At 30.2% G+C, this 17,431-nt stretch overlaps 1 protein-coding gene across 1 annotated transcript in view; it reads left to right on the plus strand.

Annotated features, from left to right (window-relative positions):
* The first annotated feature begins 945 nt into the window (after positions 1 to 945).
* Positions 946 to 17,431, plus strand: part of Rbsn-5 (Rabenosyn-5) — a 34,093-nt gene continuing 17,607 nt past the window's right edge. Inside the window, exons 1-6 of the mRNA XM_075373034.1 lie at positions 946 to 1,182; positions 3,941 to 4,087; positions 9,428 to 9,547; positions 10,510 to 10,650; positions 12,937 to 13,107; positions 15,567 to 15,643. Coding sequence (XP_075229149.1) covers positions 3,946 to 4,087; positions 9,428 to 9,547; positions 10,510 to 10,650; positions 12,937 to 13,107; positions 15,567 to 15,643 — 651 coding nt within the window. The 5' untranslated portion in view covers positions 946 to 1,182; positions 3,941 to 3,945. The remainder of the gene's footprint in view (positions 1,183 to 3,940; positions 4,088 to 9,427; positions 9,548 to 10,509; positions 10,651 to 12,936; positions 13,108 to 15,566; positions 15,644 to 17,431) is intronic.

The raw sequence follows: 17,431 nt of genomic DNA on the forward strand, positions 1-17,431 counted from the left end.
TTATCATTTGCTATAATACTAGGAAAAATATAAAATAATCAATATGGAAAATGCCATTTTTTATTTAAACAATTATATTTTTAAGTTGTATGGAGAATTTTATGAGACCATCAGACACCTATACAAAAAAAAAATGTAATCTGTTTGAAAAAGAGCAAGTAAGTTTTAAACAGTATAAAAAAAATAGTAGCCTGCTTGAATTTAAATTTGTTTACAAACCCTTTTGTCAAATTTGTCATTCATAAGAGTATTAAAACTGTTACTCTCTCTTGGATATTGTTCATGGTAGAACAAATATTCTACTTGGACCAATTATTCTCTTGGATATTGTTCTTGAATCTGGACAATGCACTTCACTGCAAGTTTTATCAAACCAACTTAAAAAAACATTTACTAATTAGGTCATGGTGAGAAGAAAGAGTGAAGTTTAAATAATTTAAATGTTTTTAAGTCTCTGAAGTAATTCCCAGAGGCTAAACAGGTAAAAGAGAGAGAGAGAGGAGTGATGTTTTTAAATAAAATTACGTTTGTATTAGGATTACCTAAAATGGATTTATTACATTTTTGCCTTTATTTTTTATTGTTATTACAGAAACCCTGACAAGAATATTCTTTTAGTTTTATAAGTACTTTTTATCAATTGATATTTATTTTACATACTATTTTTATGTATTTGGTCTGCACAATGTATACTGATGATATTCGTTTAACAGCCAAACAACCATCAAGATTTAAATTTTAAGTACATTTTTTGTAAGGTTTCTGGGGCATATCTTGTTTCAAATTTATTTCAATGAATGTTTATCATAACTCATATTTGAATAAAAAATTACTGAAGAATTTACAGAGAGCATGATCAGCCTTTGGAAACTAGTGTACTCTGCTGGCGGTCGCAACGAACGACGACCAACAGAATAATTAGCTATATTTTTTTGGTTTGTGTAGTTAGCCGGGAGTGAGGTTAGTAACATTATTTTTGTAAGTGATTTATTAGTGTTATTTATTCCAAGGTATGAGCTTCACTTTGCGTGCATTAATAGCAGATGTTAGACGATTTAAGGGTTGTTTATTTTTTGCATTCGTAAACATAGTTGACAGAAGACTTATCAAGGTTTAACAGGGATTTATCAGAAATTTATTTTAAAAACTGGCATACGAATAAATAACATTTAGTTATAATCAGTGAGTTATCATTTTGCATTCTTTTTAAATGTTTAATTATGTAAGTTAAATTCTACTATTAACTTTTATAAATTTCAGAAACAAACTGATTACATCCAACCTTATCATTGTTAACTGGTTATCATATATTTATGTTTCATAATTTGGAAAAGATTTACAAGAAAAAAAAAAATATATATATATTTACTCAAATAAAGTTAATGAATTATTTATTCAGAAGATCGTGATTTTTGTGTTAGGTAATCAAACTATATATTATATAGTTTGTTGATTTCGTCTCATACCAAACCACTTTTTTGTTCAACATTAACAGCTCATGTTTGGTTATCAGATTTATTAATTGTAATTTAAGAAGTAAGTAACGTGCATTTGGCAGATGTGTTTGTCACATCCATTTTTTCCAGATTGTTAAAATAGTGCAATTAAGTTTTTTGGTTATGGTTGCAAAAGTTTGTTTTCTGTTATTTCTCCAAAGTAGTTTACGTTTATTTGTACTGGATTTTCCGTATAACGATTTTATAGTTAATTTTATAGATTATTATAAAGATATAATCTATTGTTCAACACAAATTATTTTATATAAAATGTCCAAATCATGTAATTTATTTCTTAGGTTAAAATTATGTCATCTGAATAACTTGATATTACAGATATGATTTTTTTTTGTTTTAATTAATTCATTGTATACATTTTCATTTTTGTAATACAAACAGGTGAATTCTGTTCAAAGATTTATTTCATTTGGTTAAACTGAATGTGTATATAAAGACAAATATCTTTTCCAACAGTTTGTTAAAAAATTTCTCCTTGTTCATGTTTTTATCTCTGAATTAATTGATTTTTAAAATAAAACATTTCAGTGACTCTTGTAGACTGTATAATAATATTATGTCCATGTAGACTGATAGTTATTAATAAAACAAAAATAAAGAAATTGATTTTGTCGTGAAAAAACTAATTGAACAATTTTTTTGATGTAGCAAGGGCTTTTCTTGTGTACATAAGGATATTTTAACTGGAGTGGCGTAGGCACTCTTGATGAACATCTTATGTAATATTGTACATTTCCTTTGGAAAGTTCTTATTGCCAGTTCAAACTTAATTTTGAACTACGTTGCCAGTTCAGACTTAAAGAATATCCAATCTAAAAAATGTTAAAAAGTACTTTGAAAACAAATAATAAGTAAATATTGTCTTGAGTAACCTATAAGCAAAATTCATTATCCCAATAGCACTATGTTCTATTAAATGAAAACTGGTTGGTTACACCTTCAAACAAGTAAAATTATAATATCCTATTGTTCAGTACAAGTGAAAAACAAATTGTTTTTAAATGCATAGAAATACTCTTCCAGTGGATCTGTTGGGAGTTTACTCATGTATTCTGTTAAACCTTTCATTACTGTTGATAGCTCTCATTGATTGAACATTTTTCTAACTTTTTCAGAATATAGGATTGTTTAAAGTTCTTTTTAATGTATATATTTCTGACTTGTAGAATACTTTACCCCTTTACAAATTGTTGTTTACTTGTTACCTTGTATGTTTTTCTGACACTGTGTGTATCATAAAATTTCTGGTCCAGTTATAAAACAATGCACAAGTCTACCTTTTGTTCAACAAGTTATATTATTTAATCATTTATAATAAATCATTTGAAGTCACCGTCTTGTAGAGAAGTACTCAAAGCTCTGCTTATTTAGTTGGTAAAATATATCAAAACAATTGTTAAAATAAATATTTTGCTTAGATATGGACAGTTCATTGTTTTAACAGTTTCTGAAAATTGACTGAATTTAATGTTCAAACTTGAAAAATTCAAGCAACATCATGTCATCCAAATTTCATGTTTGAACATGTAGCTTAGCTCCCTACCTTGACACTTCCCCTCTAGCCATAGAGCTTATACCAGGGCCGATATTCTTAGAATGTTGTGCTGTGGAATAGTTGTAGTGCATTACAGCGTTTCTTCAAACTGAATTTTTTGGGGCTACTCATTGTCATAAACCAATTAACAGCTTTGATCTGTATTTCAGTAGTTCAAATTTGTGTTTGTCATTACATTTTGCTTGAGCATAATCATTGGCTCAGTTTCTTAACATCATGAGATGTTTGGTCCTAAATTTTTCATTAATGTGGCATTCTCATTGTTTGAGAAATATCTGTTACTCCACCAGCTTCTTTGGCACAGTGGTAGCATCATCCCTTTTGAAAGAAAGGAATTAAATTCCTTTCAGAGTGGGCATTTTTCACTTGCTATAGAAACTTATTTTTCATGAAACTGTAATAGGGCATAAGTTGGCCTATTATTCTGCAGTAAGTAAATAAATAACACTTATATTTTTATTTGATTAACTTTTAACTGAATGGGTGGTTGGTTGTATGCTCTCTTCTCCTATTTTTAAGTACCTTGTATAAATGTCATGGGAAATTTGTGTACCTATACTTTTTATTTAATTTTTTTTTTTTATTATTTATTCACCAAATAAGTTACAAATCTTATGGGAATATGAAATGGAAATTTTTTACTGTATGAAAATTACAATGCCAGACCAGGATTCGAACCCGGAACCTCCAAATGAAAGGCCGGTTGTTCCATCTGTGACTCCATCACAGAGATCAGCTAATTTGTTACACTGGGCTTATCCAATGTTTCCATTGCCTGCCCAAAATTGTCTAGTGAGCCTTTGGTGGTACTTCATATACTTTCTAAACTGATGACAGAATCGTTTATTTACAGGCCAATTTTTTTTTTCAGGAATTATGGCTGATGGGGAAAATGCTGCAGTTATGGAGGGTTTCCTATGTCCAATATGTAAAGCAGATCTTGGTACATATGGTAGACTTGTTACTCATTTTCAAGATGCCCATTCAGAAGAACAAGATTTACTGAAATCATTTAAAGGTATAATTTTACTATTGTACCTTTATTTTTATTGTTTGCCTATATTAATGTTTTTTTTTTTGAAATTTAATGTTTATATTAATGTTTTTTTCTGAAATTTTATCTAATTACCAGAATGTAGTTTAATATTATAAGATAAAAAATATTAATTTTAATATTAAATACATTTTAAATATTAATACATTTATGTTTACTGATATGATTAACATTTAAAATTAATATTTTTTTAATCATGTTTATATTATCTATATTTCTTTACCTACAAACGTTTTTACTTTTATATAAAATCTGGGAAGATAAGTACTGTAGTTTTTACAGTTCTTTTGAAAATGCTGTTTACAAATCTGTGTTAAAGAATTATTTTTTTTTTTTAGACTATTGCACATATTTTAAGGTTTATTGCATTCATTTTCTTAGAATTAAATTCTCTACAAATTTTTGCATGTTTTAGTCATTTAACGAAGACGTATTTTTCATCACCTAATTTATCTGTTTTGTGGGAGATTCAGTTCTAGAACCTGTTTTATTCAATTTTTTCAGGTCAAAACCATCAGGAACCAATCAAGTTTACTCTTTATATAACGTCTTAAAAATTTCACTATGACCTTAGCTCACCATTGGCGGGGGGGGGGAGAATCTGAGCAAAATTTTTTGCTTGCTGCAATTCAATAACAAGGCGTTATCGGACATATGTTTGTATGAACTTTATTTCGTATTTCATTTTCTGTAGAATCAATCAGTTCCCAAATTAGTAAATTTTCTTTTGAAATCAGACAGTATATATATATATTGAATGTTTTAGAAATCAAAGATATTAAATATAGATTTCTCATCTTTCTTTTGTGAGAGATTTTTATTTAAACTTAAACTTTAATAAAATACTTCCATAAAATTAGTAGTTTGTTGTTGGCCTCTGAATCACCTTATATCTCCAGAACTACTGCATCGATTTTTTGGCCAAACTTAGTCAGATTACTTGTACATATGGGGGACATTGGTGTTAAATTTTCAACTTAAAAGGTCAAGGGGATGAGGGTGTAGATCAAGGTCATTCTCAGTATCTCGAGATTTCGCCTAATTAAGTCATATTTTTCTTAGGCAAATCTGTTACCAATTAAAAAATTAATATTTGCAAAATTACATCCCCACCTCAAAAAATGCTGTTGTAGTCGCCTGTTATGTTGTGATGTCACCGGTAGAATTAGATAAATTAATAATGTTTAAAATGTAAAAAAGTAACTTGGTCTGGCAGAGTTTTGAACTCGAGTGCTCAGTTGACTTGGTACCTGGTGTGTTAAGCCTTGCGGTTACACCAGTCTGCCAAGCATACAAGAGAAATTAATTAAAAATAAATTAATTAATTAAATCTATGTAAGTTGTGAAATTATATTAATGTAGTTAGTGCTGACTGTCGCCGCTAATACCGTCACATCCATGCAAATTAAATACGATATGCACACACACTTTAGTTAAAATCATTGAATTAAATAAACAAAAAATAATACAGTTAAATAAAATGATAGATATTTTAAATTAAGTTGTGTGTGAGTGTGTGTAAGCCATGAATCAGAAACATCTGTGCTGTCAGCCTTTTAATTACTGTTATAAAGTTAAAGCTATTGATGAAATTAAAGTTAAATGTTAAGTTTATTATTAAGTTGAAGTTAAATTTTTGAGTACTTTATTTCATAAAGTTAATAATTTTATGAAATGAAAATGGTAAATATTAATTTTGGTTCAAATGTTATTAATTAAATGCTCAGTGAGTGTTGGCTTATTAATTACATTAATATAAAAGAGTTTAATAAGTTACTTTAGACGAGGATCAGTTCTAATTCTCTCTTACAAATAAACAAACCTTACCATCTAAACTTAAAATTCCTTTTATCATTTTCTTGAAAAATAAATTTTATTTGGTTATTCAAAAATTAACTGAATGTTTTCTAAAAAAAGATTTTTTACAGCAGTACATTTAATTTCTTTCATTTATTCTTCTTCCCATTATTCACTTCCCAGTGTCCCATCCACTTTAAGAAGTAGCTGTGAAATGCAGTTTTTGAAATAGCTTTTAGAAATAATAGAAGCATAAAAGAAGTAATTTTCTTTTTTGTTTTCACAAATTTCTTTCCTAGTAATGGCAACTTTAATCTGGAAAGAAAAACGTCAGCAAGGAGCTAGGTCGGGTAAGTACAAGGGTTATTTTTTTTTCAAGATCCGATCGGTCACGAAATTAAAACCACAGTGAAAATAAACAATTTTTAATTTGTAACAAGTACATACATAGTTACACTATTTCTCTACAAAGTCGCCATTCCGATTAAGACATTTGTCATAGCATGGTACCAACTTTCCAATACACTTGTCAGAATGGAGCTGCCTGTGTTTTCAGTCATGTTTCTACGCTAGTCTGCAGCTCGATGTCCGTGCCAAAATGTTTTTCTAGCTAGCATTTCATGTGAACAAAGAGGTAAAAATCAGATAGAGCCAAGTCCGGCCTGTATGGTGGGTGATCAAACACTTCCCAATGAAAACGCTGCAGGAGCTTCTTTGTTACAGCAGCAGTGTGCAGCTGAGCATTGTCGTGGAGAAAGAAAATGCCTAATGACAACATTCCTCTTCGCTTATTCTGAATTGCCCTTTGTAGATGTTGAAGAGTCACACAGTATGAGGCTGCAGTGATGGTCGTGCCACGTTCCATGAATTCCACCAAGAGAACTCCATTCCGGTCCCAGAACACAGTAGCCATACTCTTTCTGTTGGAGAAGGTTCGCTTGAACTTCTTTGGTTTACTGGGAGAATAAGAATGCATCCACTGTTAGGATTGTTCTTTTGTTTCGTCAGTTTCGAAATGAACCCATGTCTCGTCCCCTGTGACAGCTTTGTTCAAAAAATCTTCTCCTTTATTGTGCTGGAGAAACGTTAGGGAGGCGTCCATTGTCATTGTTTTGTGATGGTCAGACAGCATCTTGGGAACCCATCTCGCACACAGATTGCAGTACTGAAGTCTCACTCACAATGGTGTAGAGAGCTGACCTTGAAATTTCAGGAAACGAATCACTCAATACAGAAATTGTGAACTGACGGTTTTCTCGAATTGCCTCATTCACTTGCTCAACAAGATCATCGGTTGACACTCGCTTCCTTCCCTGACCGCCTGCATCATGAACATTTGTATATCCTGCTTTGAAGTTCCAGCACTATTGTCGCACTTTGCTGTCACTCATTGAAGCTTCACCGTACACATTACTTATTACACCCCTCAGCCTGAAGAAATCGAATTACTGCACGCACTTCACACATGGTGGGAGATGCTATTGTTGTAGACATGTTTACGTGCTAGCTGCGTGTTCAGAACTAAATGAAGTGACACGGCGTGATTGAAGGCCATATTAGAGACGCTGCGCAACACATATGCACAAAGGTTCATCCGATTTTTGCACGGGTTTTTATTTCGCGACCAATCGGACCTTGAAAAAAAATAACCCTCGTATAGTAACTGAGGAGTGACATTGAATAAATTTTTTGTATAAAACTTGTGAACTAGGAGTGATGTGTGGGCTGGGTTATTGCAGCAATAAAGGGCCTTGAGTGGTCATACCAAAGTTCAGGTCTCTTTACTTGCTTTTCTTTAACTCACAATGTTTTTTTCATGTTTGCCTTTAATTCTTGCATCCTTAATTTAACATACTTCCTGACATTGCTGATTGATGAAATATTGCACAGTTACCGAGGTCGAGTGACAATACAATATACCACCATTACTTTTGCAAAAATCCTCCCATACAGTGGTAAATTAAGGTGCAGGTGTAAAAAATTGCAAAATCTGCAAAACTGATGTTATCTTTTGAAATCCAAATTTATTTACTAATTAAACTCATGCATTGTATGATAATAATTTGATTAAAGTATTACTAAAAAGTATAAAGAAAGGTTTTAAAAATTTTTGTAATGTTATTCTTCACATTTTCATGATGATGTCCACATAGTAGTGACTGTCTGCCCCCGTTGGTAGAAACTCATAGTGAACAATGTTTTTGATATCAAAGAAGATTGTCAACAACACCTTTGTGTTTAAACAGCTTTTGCCTGTCTTTTTTTAGTTTCAGTGATGATGGTTACCAGATCCCCTACAATGTCTTAAGACTTAGTTTCCGCATCAAATCCGTGCACTATAATTGGCAAGAGGATTTTATTATAATTCTCATGATTAAAGCTCCTGATAAATCACAACATGATTTTCTTTCTACTCTTTTGTCAAGTTTTTGAATGAACTTGACAGCAACACAGTGCCAAGCCTAATTTTAATTGGGATTTTGTAACCCACCAAAACCCCAGTCTTTTCTGCTATTTCACAAACTATTAATAATCAATTTGACCCTCACAAATCATTCACTTGGACAATGTGGGTTATGTCAATAGTATTGCTCAATGAGTATTACCTTTGATATATTCTCAGCCACTTTTAAAATGCCTGAACCTTTCATAGCACCATGTGCAGCTGAGAGAATCTTCCCTCTAAGCTTATTGAATCATTCTTGTGAGTTTCAGTAAACATTTTGTCGAACTTAAGACAAAATTTCACTGCAGCTGTTTGTTGATGTCACCTATTGCAAAAGTCATTGAAGCTACAAAACATCTCTTTAAAAGAGTGGAAAAACTAATCGTTGTAGACACTCTTGAATAGTGGGAATTATTAGTGTACACTACTCAGTGATGCCAAGTACACATTTCAAAATATCTGGGAGCACCAGAGAAAAGAGACCTCGTAGCTAAGAGTGTTTTTAATGTATAAAATTATTTATTACTGTGAACAAGTCACCTTGATATAATAACTGAAAATAGAGATATCAATTCTTAATCCCTGACATAAAAGTAATAAAGGTTTAACAATCTTTAACTTGATGGGAATAAAGATAAAACCTGTGATAACTGCCTGTTTATTGAACTGTTTTTAATTTTGAATATGCCATAAATCAGTCATGAGCGAGATTACAAGAACTGCTTCTATCATTTACTTCTTTGTTGAGTCTTATCGAGATCACAACTCGATTTGTGAAAGTTGATCCAAGGACACTGATTCAAACAAAAACTAGTGCTTGCACATAATTCTTAAAACGTGTTTGATTGTTAATTCTTTACCTGATGGCAGTCAGGTAAAGTTGAGCCACTTACAACAATTAAAATCAAAGTATAATCTTCATAAAAATTAAACTTTTTGTCAAATTCAATTTACAGCTAACAACTATTAATTTCCAATTCTATGTTGGAAATTGGTTGAACACAGTGATAATTTAGATTTAAATGCTTTAAGGTTATTTTTTTATTTTATTATTTTTTAAGATTTACTCGGAAAAGCTAAGAAGAGAATACTAAAATTAGAAGAAGGAAGTGATTCTGCTCCTAGTGTACGCCGTTTGTTTTCTCCACAAGAATCTTTTCATTGGGATCCTCAAGAATTTGGTAATTATTGGTGTTATATGATATTTCTTTTTGAATAAACAAAATAATAATATTTGTAATGTGTAAAGCTTTTGTATGTTATTTATGTGGTTTAAAGAGAAGGTTGGTATAAGATGGCACCACATTAAAAAATTATAAAAAAACTTTATGGTAAATTTGCAAAGAAACTATACACATTAAAAATATATACATATATTCATTGATACAGTTCAATGATACAGTTGAATGAGGAGTAGCTTAGTAGGTAAAGCTGTTTTACATTATTCTTTCATTAATGCTCACATGTGTTCTGTATGGTGTTATTAATTGAATAGTGTAGATAGTATGTGCTTTGTATTTATTCTAAGAGTTCAAAGACAGCAGAAACCAGTTTTGTGTAAGCTTTCCACATATATATAACTTTTATTAAAATACTCTTTATTTCTATATTTGTTAATTGAGAAACAAACCATCACGAACTAATCCAGTTTTAAGAAAACTGGATTAGTTCGTGATGGTTTGTTTAGTGATAGAGAGAGATCTTCAATATTTGATGAAAATATTTTGGACTTATCTGATGCTTTGATGTGAAGTTTCTCGTAGTATATTTATAAACCAATCCAAATGAGAAATGTTGGGCTTACAACTTTATGTAAAACAGTTGTTGAAAAAACTTGATTCATTTTAAACTGATAGCACTTTTGAGTATTCTTGCTCTATTAGTGTATGAAAATAAAATGTATGTAACTAAATTAAATAAAAGATTAGTATAATAGAGAATCTGATTAAACAATAAGAAAGGAAATTTATTATTGTTAAGTTAATTAAAAATTTGTTTATTATTTAATTAGTTTCATTAAAGTATTAAAGAAGTGATTGTACTGAATATTTTCTTAATTGATTTTTTTCAATTGTAGTGTTCTGTTGTGACTCTTTTGGTAATTTTTTTATGAGATTTAAATCCAGTCTTTGTTTTTTAACAGGAGCATCAACATCTCATATGAGATTTTTTGAAGCTGCTAGAAATGCTCGATTGGAAATGTATACTGTAAATAAAAATCGTCTCATTATTCGTTTAGATAAGTTACTGCAAAATATACCTACAGATCCTGTTAAAAAGAAAGGTGTGTGTGTTGTCTCTGATATTGATTTATGGGTAATTTATATTGTGATATTATAATTTTCGTGTTGTTGATTTAAAACTAACATCCATTTATTATAGTTTGTTTGGATTGTTATATCTACTTAGTTGTCACACAAGTATGCTTTATACACGTGTACTTTGCATATAAATAACAAGTCTGTTGTATCTTTTATTTAATTCTATTGTATTTATATTTTTTAATTGTGTAATTAATTCATTTGATCATATTTGTTTATTCATGTGGTTTTGGTGTGGTTGTATATATGTAATATTTAATGTACTGCTGCCTTTAATTAATTTAAAACTTTCTGTTAATGAACCATAACATATTATGGTTCTATATTTCAAATAAATTGGGACAAGTGAATGTGTGTTTAAAATTTTTATTTTTTGATAATTCAAATGTATCCACTATTTATCAGTTTTCAATATTGTTATTTTTAGATTACTAACTTAACAGAGTAATAAAATAGAACACACCAACTGAAAGTTGTCTTTCATAATTTGGACCATCTTTTCATTCTTGATTTTACTTCATTAAAAAATAGTATTGATTTCATTATTATTATTAATTATGATTATTATTGTAATTGGGTCTCATTGTGTCTGCCAGCATTGGTAATTAATTGTTAATCGTGATTTCAAGTTAAAAAGTAATAACAGCAGGTAAAAAAAAGTTGCATCTAATCAATAGATTAAGAAACAAGTCTCTAAAATACACATTAATATATATATTTTTTTAAGGTGAATTAGTACATTTTATGTACGTTTTTATTTAGTGGAGGGAATATAATATCATAGTTAATATATTTTATTATTCTGTTGAAGTCAACAGAATTAATAAATTATGTACATAAGGATAATCATAGCTCATGAGTAGAAAAAAATTTGCTGTCATAGCTTGTGACCTTTTGATCACATCCCTATCTTTAATGTAGAAGGTTCTGGGATCAAATCCTGTTGTCACCAGTTCAAATAAATATTTATTATGTTAGCTACATAATTATAGGTTTTGTAATATCTGTTTTCTTATTAATCTTTTGTTTCTTATTAATTACTTAATTCTATACCGGGTTATTCAAATAGAATGAGCATATTTTAAATATTGATTTCTAATGAATAACAATTGATAGAGACAGATATGATACATCACTGAATAGAGGAAAGTTCAAAGTTTTAAGTATTAGTTCCATTAAATGCCTGCAGCAGTGCTGCTGTGGTTTGTTTATGATAAAATGACGATACCACAGAAAAAGTTGTTTAGTGTGCTGCAGTATGCAAAGAGTGAATCCATTGCTTTAATGCAGCATGCACTTTATTTTAAGTTCAATAGAAATTCAAAAGAGCTGCCTCATCATAAACAGATTTACAATTGGTACAAGAAATTCGTAGAAGATAGTTGCATATGCAAAGGGAAAAGCACTGGTTGTCATCACACGTCAGATGAATATGTTCAGCTTATCTGGACTGCTTTTGACCCTAGGAAATCCACAAGCAGAGGAAGCAGAGAACTTGGAATTCCACAACAAACAGTATGGCGTGTGTGCTTAAAAAGGTCTGTATCTGAAGCCATATAAGTTGTAGTTATTTCAGGCATTGAAATTGGCAAGAAATGAACTACCTGTTTGATGTTTGTCACATTGTGCTCGTGCTGAATGGACAAAATAAAACTTTCCTCTAATCAGTGATGTATCTATATGCCTCTGTCTATTGTTGTTCATTAGAAATAAGTATTTAAAATTCCTCCTTCTTTTTGAATAACACTGTACATTTATTCTGACAATTTTGGGTTGTTTACAAATTTAGAAGTACAGAATACATGATATAAGTATAATTTAAACAAGGATGATCATAAAAATTAGAAATTACACAAAAAATCTACCTACTACACAGAAATATCTATCTAATCTAAAATATATAGAAATATCAGTGCAGATAGACAGAAAAAAATATTCTTGCAGTAAAACAGTATGTCTGTGAATGGTACAATACAAAGACATTGCACCACGTATAGAAAGGTTAAATACAATTATACCTGCTTCAGGCATCTCTTTTTTCTGCCACCAAAGAGTTTTTCGTACAAAAAAAAGGAGGAATGTATGCTAAGTAAATATAAAAAAGGTAAATTTGTTTACTTATGTGTAGTTACTAGTCAATTTGTTAATTCTTAAAAATATACTTTAATAAAAACATGCTCTTTAAATGCATTTTTTGTTACTATGTGATAGCATTGAGTAATATAAATATATTTTCTGTTTTTGTTTAGCTCATGAACAAAAAATGGTGCCATGGTTAGATGGCAAAGCTGTAACACGATGTCCTGATTGTACTGCATCATTCCATACAGCACCAAAATTTACCAGGCAACATCATTGTCGTTTGTGTGGTTCAGTAATGTGCAATGACTGTAGTAACTTCTTGCGTATATCCACTGCTAGTAAGGTCTCTTATTCTAAATTTTAAGATGTAGTAAATTAAGTATTCTGTTGTGGATTTTTTTTTCGTATTACACTTTATTGAAATATTATTCTGTTAAATAATAATAAAGTATTTAGTATTATTATATTTAGTACAACACAATATTTATTTTATAATAATTTTTAGTACCTAATGTTTTAAATTTAAAAAAAAAATTTTGTCATAATCTTCAACAGATTCTGTTTAAGGCACAGGTAATAATGAGGAATACTGTCATAACAATAACTAAATTACAATTACTTTTGCTGTGCACCTTTATTTTGTCTTGAGTGTGGTAGAGTTGTTTTTTTTATAAGATGAGAAGTTAAATACTTGTGACAACTTTAAATAGTTGTTGACTTGTTACATAAGTTTCTACATGTATACAAGGCATGATTAAAAAGTATCTGACCTTGGCTCATAAAACCAGTAATTCTTAATCTGTTTAGTTGAATAACTTGTCTGTTTCAAAGTAAGCACCTTGATGTAACACATTTATCCCACTAATATTTCCATTGCTGGAAGCATTTATCAAAGTAATTTTTAGTGAGTACCATAAATTGTCTTCTTGTTGCATTTCTTGTGATCTCTTACCTATTTTCAAATTCTGTGCTTTAAATGGAATCTTAAGGTTAGGAAAAAACCAAAAATTTCAGTGAGTTAGAAGCCTGCTAATGTCTATCGATCCCTTGTTTTGCCAAGACTGTCTGGATAAGTTATGATGCATGATAGGCTAGAAAGTTATGAGAATTTTCCAATTGCCATTTTCCTAAAGCTTTGGTCTCTTGTGTTGGAACAGTATTTCTTAGCTGACAAAGAACAATTATGTTGTACTCTTTGTCCTTGAGAAACATACTCATAATGGACCATGCCTTGATAATAAAAAAAAAAACTATCATCATGACCTTCACCTTGCTTTACGATTGCCTGGCTTTCTTTTGTTGTGGAGGACTTTGAGTTTTCCAGTGGGATGAGTATCCTTTGTCTCAGGGTTGTAGTCATAGAGCCAAGTTCATCTCTGGTTATTATTTTTATTTTTATTTTTCATAGAATCAGGATCACTATAAGCACATTCCAGTACGTCCTGCACGGTTCGTCAGTTTTCTTTTAGGACTAAAAAAGTTGTGTTTGGACTAATTTTGTTGTAACGTGTCACATCCTGAGGTATTTTTTCTGTTAAAATTTATTGAACTAAGCCAAATGAAATTTCTATTTTCACCTTCAAATTGTTTAATAGTTATTCAACAATCACTGATCATCATCTATCAAACTTGCTAGATTTATTTTGGATTTTTTTCTGGGGGAAGATCTGCCAGAGTGTTTGTCACCAGTTGTTCATCAGTCTTGAAATCAGTAACTCTTTAATTTTCATAACACCTATAGCTTGATCACCCAAAGCTGTTGAATCTTATTGTTTCTACTTTCCTGTCATCAAATTTCTGACAAAAGTTGGTGTAGATTCTCTGCTCAGTTGATTCAGTCATTTTGAATGGCAATGAAAATATGAAAGCCCTACTCACACATTTTACTTTCATGGCTGCTAAGCAGTGACTAGCTGCAATGGCAGCAAAACAGTGAGTCATATGCAACAAATACATGTCAATGTCCACATTCTACATCTCCCACTTGCATACTGGTTACTGCAACATAAAGTAAGGTCTGCTGCTTTTTGATCACAACTCATCCCACAAATGACTTTTGTGTCTATGGATCTAAGTTATCAAGAATAAGTTATATCTACACGAAGACAGTGCATGTTTTTCTCTTTATAATCTTTTAATCATAAGGTAAGATAACTACCATGAAAAAATAAGTGTAAACAGTATTGACTCTGTAATGTTGAAGTGTATGTTACTCTCTACATTGAGCTTTAAATATATTTCAATACATATTCAATACAAATAAATTTAACCCAGCTTGGAAATGATTTAATAGAAGATTTTATTGTTTTACATCTATTTCAGTTGGCATGATGTAATTTTTTGATAAATGTTTTCCTTTGTTTTCTTTTGTATCCAAACATAAGTTTTTAATGTTTTTATGTTACAATAAATATCACCTCGACTTTCCTTGAAACTAAGTTATTTTTCTATGTTTATGGGAATTTTCTTTGCTATAAACCCACACTGGTAGCAGATCATTATCTTTAAAATTTTCACCATGCAGCGTTGGGTTTGAAGTACTTTTATCTCTTGTCAACTTAAAATAAATTGTTAGCTGCTCATAAATACGTTTTTAACAAATTGGTTAGACAGAGATCTCTGCAAGAAAGTTAGGGCAGTCTTATGAAAGACCACGTTATATCCATATTGATGCACTGGCTGAATAAATGATGAATAAATGAATGTGTAGCAAGATTAATAAATAAAGAGACCACTTATGATTTGCACTGTGATTTTTATAATTTAATATTTGTTTGTTTGTTTGTTTTCTTTCCAGGAAAAATATTAGATAAGCCTGAAGATGAAGACAACTCAGGTGATCAGACTTTGCGTATCTGTACACATTGTCTTAAAGTAAGTAAGTATGTTAAAAATTACTTCTTAGTTAAAAATAAAACTAATTTTTAAAGTAATTTTCATGACCAAAAGATATTATAACGTTGCAGAAATAAATAATTAATACTGTTAATTTTCAGTATACAATCCTGATTACCCTGCAGATTTAATTTTCATAATTAAAACATTTTTATATTTGTCTCAACTTATTTTAAATAGTTTTCTTTTTTTTTTTAGTTCTAAATGTAAAGTAAATTCCGAATGTATATTCAAATTCTTAATGCATGTATTAGAAATATTAACATAAATTGATGATGAATCAATAAGCAGAGTTGTTTGAATTTTTCCTAGATTTTTTTTCATAGTGCAATTCTTCAGTTTTAAATATTTCCTCCATTGTAAACATCAACCTCTATTATAAATTATTTTTATAAAGGCACATTTGGTGATTGTTAGAAGATTCAGTCACTATTTATGAGGGATATCTCTAAAGTAAAGACCACTGGGAAATTTCTCTCCTTAAGGTTGGCAAACCATTGTTATCTATAAGTAGTCGCATTGTAGTGTACCTTTGATTACGTGTGAGTTATTACATTATAAAATGAATAGTAAAATCGATGTTGCCACTGACTGTGAAATATATGTAATCATACATTTTCTTAAAACATCAAAATGTTAAGCCGCCTGAAATTCATAAGCAGTTGGTTACTGTGTATTGTGATAATGTAATGAATGAAAGAAATGTCTGAAAATAGTGTGGAAGGTCTAGAAGTAACAGAATTAATGTGCATGATGAAGAATGTTTGGAGAGGCCCTCGATAATCACAAAGGACTTTTTGAAATGCATTGATGATGAAATCAAAAAAGATCATCGCTTAACGATTTCCGACCTGGCTCTTTTTTTTTCCTGATGTTTTAAGAGCTGTTATTGATCGCACTATTCATGGCTATTTAGGCTTCAGAAAGGTTTGTGCACGTTGGGTGCCGCACGTCTTAATAGAATGTCACAAAAAATCCAAATGGGTTTGGCTTTGGAATTTTTGATGTGCTACACAGAAAAAGGTGATGAGTTTCTTAATTCAGTTGTTACCGGTGATGAAACATGGATTTTGTATTACACGCAGAGAGAAAACGGCAGGTAAATGAATGGCGTCATCTTCTATGACCTATTACTCGGTGACTAAATGGACTGGCGGTAAAAGAATACGACAGGAGTGTATTGAAACTGGTGTATCACTATGATAAATGTTTTAATTCACGTGGTGATTATATTGAGAAGTAGTATAAGGTATATAGTTTAAGGAAAATAAAAAATATTTATAAAGTTTTCAGAATAAATTTTTTTTATAATGAAATTGTCTTTACTTTAGAAATAACCTTTCATATTATAAATTAAGGTAATATTTAAAATTTGAAAAATAACATTTTTATCAAGAGTTGTTTTCAGTGTCTATATGTGTACCAGGTTCTGAGTTTCACTCAAGACTCAAATTAAATGTAAATTGCATTGATTTTGATGTTAAGATTAATAGTTTATAGGTATATGTTGATAAAAACAACAACAAGAAAATGAAGAACAAAAAACTTGCTTCACACTCAAAAAAACTCATAAACATGAACATTTTCGGCACTAGAAAGTGCACAAAGATCGGAACATATGACAAAGTACTGGGATGACTGCAGGCCCAAACAGTCCCATCAAAGAGACTTGGATAATGGACTAACTAAACTGTTCCTATCTGGTCATAAAAGATAATAATAATATGTTGATGAATTATTTGAATTTTCACAAATATATATATAAAA

This window comes from Lycorma delicatula, chromosome 8 (genome assembly GCF_047948215.1).
Source record: "Lycorma delicatula isolate Av1 chromosome 8, ASM4794821v1, whole genome shotgun sequence".
Lineage (NCBI taxonomy): Eukaryota > Metazoa > Arthropoda > Insecta > Hemiptera > Fulgoridae > Lycorma > Lycorma delicatula.